Source organism: Neodiprion virginianus, chromosome 1, assembly GCF_021901495.1.
Source record: "Neodiprion virginianus isolate iyNeoVirg1 chromosome 1, iyNeoVirg1.1, whole genome shotgun sequence".
In the NCBI taxonomy this organism is placed as follows: Eukaryota; Metazoa; Arthropoda; class Insecta; order Hymenoptera; family Diprionidae; genus Neodiprion; species Neodiprion virginianus.
In genome coordinates this window covers 19,749,742-19,755,236 of record NC_060877.1, presented here as the reverse complement: position 1 = coordinate 19,755,236, position 5,495 = coordinate 19,749,742, and the positions used below count along the sequence as shown (strand labels likewise).

The 5,495-nt window shown below is 40.5% G+C and overlaps 1 protein-coding gene across 1 annotated transcript; it reads left to right on the top strand.

Moving 5' to 3' along the window:
• Nucleotides 1-1,242: 1,242 nt before the first annotated feature.
• Nucleotides 1,243-2,421, top strand: LOC124310229 (uncharacterized). The gene has a single exon (XM_046774041.1). The coding sequence runs from the start codon at nucleotides 1,243-1,245 to the stop codon at nucleotides 2,419-2,421; it is 1,179 nt and encodes a 392-aa protein (XP_046629997.1).
• The last annotated feature ends 3,074 nt before the right edge of the window (nucleotides 2,422-5,495 follow it).

Here is a 5,495-nt window from a genome sequence, read left to right as displayed (position 1 = left end):
GACGACGCGTCAGGATACCGCCACGTATACTTCATCAAACACAAGTCAGAGGTGTTTGAAAAATTCAAAGAATACGAGAGACTCGTCGCAAACAAGTTCGCGAAGTCCATGAGAGCGTTTCGGTCAGACAACGGTCGCGAATATTGCAATGATAAAATGCGGGGATATTTGAAAACGCGAGGAATTCAGTTCGAACTGAGTGCTCCGCACACGCCTGAACAGAATGGCAAATCCGAGCGAGACAACCGAAGCATTGTAGAGAGCTCTCGCACGATGTTCAAATCCAAAAATTTGCCGAACTTTCTGTGGGGTGAGGCGGTCAACACCGCAGTGTATCTACAAAATCGTGTGTCATCGTCGGTAAGGAGAGGGAGAAAAACTCCATACGAGCTTTGGACAGGTAACAAACCGGACTTGAGTCATGTCAAAGTGTTCGGGTATGAAGCCTTTGTGCATATTCCCAAGGAATTCACAAAGAAATACGACGCGAGGTCGAAGAAAGTGCTGCTCGTGGGGTACGAGAGGTGCTCCAAGAATTATAGACTGTATCACGCAGACACGCGAAGTGTCAAGGTGTCACGGAACGTAGCGTTCAACGAGTCAAGTTCATCAGCGAGCAAGCACAAGGCATCGAACACAGCTGGTAACTGGAGTGACGGAGAAGAACTGCAAGGACTAGAGATGTACACCGGTCACGTGACGAGTAATTTTACGCACTTTCGACCGTCACAAAACGGTTTTGTGACCGATAGAGTTGTGACGAGACAGTCACAAATGACTGCCATCTAGCGGAATATATTTCAATTACAAGCAATAACGTATTTTAGCGGGAAATCATCGGACCTGGAGTGTATTTGTCCTTTTCTATTTCAGTAATATGCACGTGGTCATATCGTCAATCTGTTTCGATTATTAATTATTGAATCATTTTTTTGTTTGTATTCACTTGAATGTGTAAGTATGTTCATGATTTAAAATATACTATTTATTCTAAATTTCAAGCATAGTTACTAATCTGTTTCTGTCAATAATAAATGATGACGTTTTTTTTTCCTAAAAGTTAGGTTACTTTAAATAATTTATATAAATTTATTTATTTAAAATTTCAGAATTATGACGAGGGCTCATTTAAAAAAAATCATTATTCGAAACTTTGCTGGAATTAATTTTCATCCAAACCAAAAGATGAAACAATACAAGTGTAATCATTGTAATAAAAAGTACGCAATCAACGTCACAAGAATGGCTAAACATCTACGCAAAGAATGTAGCACCTGTCCAAAAAAGGTGATTGACCAATTAAACTCCATGTATGCTACTAACACAAGAGAGGAACTAAATCAATCATCTGACCATGGATCAACAGACAACTCTTTCGTGGTCGAAGAAGTTGATGATAATAGTAGCAGTATTCCTTCAACTCCTGATGATTCGACGGAGAATCCAAATCGTTCTGATCAGATCTCAAGTACGCCTAAATCACCCAAGTGTTCGTCCAATTCTATGAGTAAATTTTATGATTCTATGACTGAAAAAGAAGAAAAGAATCTCAATAATTTATTGGCACTAGCTATTTACTCATCAGGTACGCCATTCAGTATAACTGAAAACACTTATTGGCAAAAATTTTTTAATGCTATTCGTCCATCTTTTAAATTGCCACCAAGACGTAAAATTTCCAATATTTTACTTGATTCTACTTATGAAAAAGTTAAAGGTCAAGTTGATGAAAAAATAATATCTGCTCGCACTGTCGGTATGCAATGTGATTCATGGTCAAACATACGAAATGAGTGCATTATGAATTTTATTGTTACAACACCAACACCCGTATTCTTTAAAACTTTGACTACATCCAGCGCACCTAAGTCAGCAATTAATTGTTCGAGGAAGATGATGGAAGTAATTGAAGCAATTGGTCCACAAAAAATTATGGGTATTTGCACGGACAATGAGCCAGTCATGAGATGCACTTGGGAAATTTTAGATGAGCAATATGAGGAACAGAGTATTTTATTTTACGGTTGTACTGCTCACATTCTTAACTTATTAGTCAAAGACATAGCTAATATACCTTCGGTCAGCGAATGCGTGCAGAATTCAACTTCTATTATTAAAGAAATTAAAAAAAGTCATGTTCTCAGCGCTCTCTTCGTCCAAGCTCAAAATCAAAACTCGAACAACGAGAAATGTACTTTAAAACTACCAATTAAAACTAGGTTCGGCTATTTGCTTCACTGCTTGGAGAGTCTTTTGAAAAATAAAAATAATTTAGAATTATTGGCTGTTATGCCAGATGCTCAAAAATATTTGAGCATAGCGACGAGGAATAATATTCTTAATAATGAGTACTGGATTCGAGTGACAAAAATCAATGAGTTAATTAAACCTATCGTGCAATGGATTTTTTATTTAGAATGAGATGATCCTAAAATAAGTCAAGTAACTGAAGCGTTTGGTGAGCTAAGTCAACACTTTATTAACGAATTGGAAAATTCAAATCTAAGAGTTTTGAATTCAACTGATATTAATAATTTTCTTACGAATTTTCGTAATAGACGAGTAATGGCTTTAAAACCGATTCATTACGCAGCTAACTTATTGGATCCCAACTATAAAGGGGCTTGTGATGTATGTGAGTAAGGTAGTACGGCATACGCTATTGTGCGTATGCGTGTGTGCGCGAGTATGCACGTATGTTGGTATGTGTGATTATACTCTGCGTGTGACTACGGTGCGCGGGCCAAGCACTCGGTCTTGGGCGCTCGTGTGAATGCCATGCCGGCTTCCACGCTTCCTATTGTACTCACTGGTATATATCATTTGTATCCTTATAATTATACTTATAAATAAACTTACTACATTTAATCTTATTTCCTGTGTATATTGATTATTATATCAACATATAAATATACCACAGTTGGCGACGAGGTAAATTGGTGTACGCGTGTGAAAAATAAAGTAGGAGAACACGTGTTCGAAAGAGGTTAGGAAGTGAAAATACGTAAGCGCCAAGACGTTAAAAATCATAAGAGTCCGCGTAAGTACAGATTAGAAGTGCGGTACGCGTATTTCGTCGAAAATCGATATATTTTCGCGAAAGAAGTGTGAAATTTTCGATTGTAAAAAGACGCGATCGAAAGGAAAAGCAAACGTATAAGAGACGATTGCTTACTGAAACCGTTACTAATGAGTGGTAGTGACGACGAAAAAAAGGGGTCAACGGTAGGATGGGTGTACAAACTCGATACGAAGAGTGTAGTTGAAGAGTTTCAAAAACGTAACATTACCGTTGACATATCTAAAACGCTTGCAACCTTACGTAAAGAATTAAAAGAAGTCGTAAGGCAAGAGATAGAAGCACGAGAAGCCGCGAAAACTGAAAAGAAAACCGACGCGAGTGGGGTGTTAGAAAAAGACAATTCGGAACTAAACGCGAGTAACGAGTCGTTCGAGTCCGCGGAAGGCACCGAAAGTACGAAAAACGAAACGGAAAAGGTGCTCCGAAACGTGTCCGCCGACGACACAAAGAAAGGAAGTGACGTAGGTGCTCCGAACGCCGAGTCCGACGACGACGACAACATGGCGGGAGACAACAATAAGCTGGAATTCTGTTTGGGAAAAGACGATTGGGACCTGTTCGTTGAGAGATTGGAATTGCTGTTTGCGATGAAGGATATTGCGGAAAATAAGCAACACATTTGGTTGCTAACAAGGTTGGACGAAGAGGCGTACAAGCTGGCAAAGAGCTTGTGTGCTCCAATCTTGCCGAAAGACAAAAAGTATGCCGATTTAAAAACGCTAATGCAAGGGCACCTAAAGCCGAAGCCATCGGAAGTGATGGAGCGGTGTACCTTCGCGCAGGCAAAGCAGCAGCAGAACGAGTCAGTCGCCGAATTTGAAGCGAGGTTAAGGAGGCTTGCTTTAAACTGTAATTTCACAAGTTTAGATACGGCACTAAGAGATCAATTTGTAGTAGGGATTCGAGATGAAGAGACTCGTATCTCACTTTTTAGAGACCCCAAATTAACGTTCGCGAATGCGTTAAAAGAAGCAGTCGCACGGGAGTCTGCTGTGAAAAACGCCACAGATGCAACGTGCGCGTTAGACAAGAAAAATACGCAAAGAGAGGTGTTTGCTTTTCGTGGTAATCCAAAAGGCGGGAAGCAAAGGTCGAAGCAGCACCAGCAACGGAGAGAAAAGCCGAGCAACGCGCAGCGCGACCGAAGAGAGAAAAATACAAACAGTGGGTGTTTCTGCTGCGGAAAAGCGAACCACGTTCGCGCCGAGTGCCGACACAGGGATAAGAAGTGCAACTTCTGCAAAACAATTGGTCATCTAGAGGGCGTCTGCTATAAGAAGAAGGAGCAGCAGCCGGAAGGGAGCAGCGTACACAAGCTGGACGAAAGCAGCCGCTCCGAAGAAGAAGAACAGCGCAGCCACGAGGACGAGTTCTACAGTATCGACGTAGTCAACAACGGGCATGAGTATGTGTATGCGAACGCGTGTGTGAATGAGAGCGGCGCGCGCGCGGAGCCGATGAATGTTGACTTGTGTGTAAACGGAAAGAATGTTAGCATGGAATTGGATACTGGCACGTTCGCAACGGTAATTTCCGAGTCAGAGAAAAATAAGTTTTTCAAAAATGAAAAAATAATTAAAACGGATGTCAAACTGCGCACGTATGATGACAAGGTTTTGCGTCCGCTCGGTAAACTAGTAGACTTACAAGTTAAATTCAATGGTAAAGAGCGCACGCTGTACTGTTTTGTATTACCAGGTGACGGGCCGATGCTCATTGGTAGGCAATGGTTAGCAGCACACGGGTGCTGGCCATTGACGTTAGAAAAAGATAATGGAAAAGGTCATTTTTTAAATAAAATTAACTTAGAAAAAATTAAAGAGCATTTTTTTGAGAAATATAAAGATTTATTTAGCGACGAACCCGGGCTGTACAATAAGAGTAAAGTTACGATCCACTTAACGGACAAAGCACGTCCGATCGCGACGAAATGTAGACCGGTACCGCATGCAACACGTCCGGACGTAGACAAAGAAATAGAAAGATTAGTAGGTTTGGGACACTTAAAAGAAGTCGACACAAGTGAATGGGCTACGCCTATCGTTCCCGTGTATAAAGGTAATGGTAAACTCCGTATATGCGGCGATTTCAAATTAACGATAAATCCTTTCATTATTATTGATAATTATCCTTTGCACACTATAGATGACATTTTTACCGTACTGCAAGGAGGAGTTTATTATACCGAGTTAGATTTGTTTCATTGCTACATGCAATTCGGGTTAGACGAAGAAAGTTCCAAACTTTTAACTATTGTAACGCAAAAAGGTCTTTACCGGTATACGAAATTACCAGAAGGAATAGCGTCTGCGCCCGCTAATGTTCAGAAAAAAATGGATGAGTGCTTGCGAGGAATTGAAGGAACGATTGCGTATATCGATAATATATACATAATGGGTCGCAATAAAGAAGA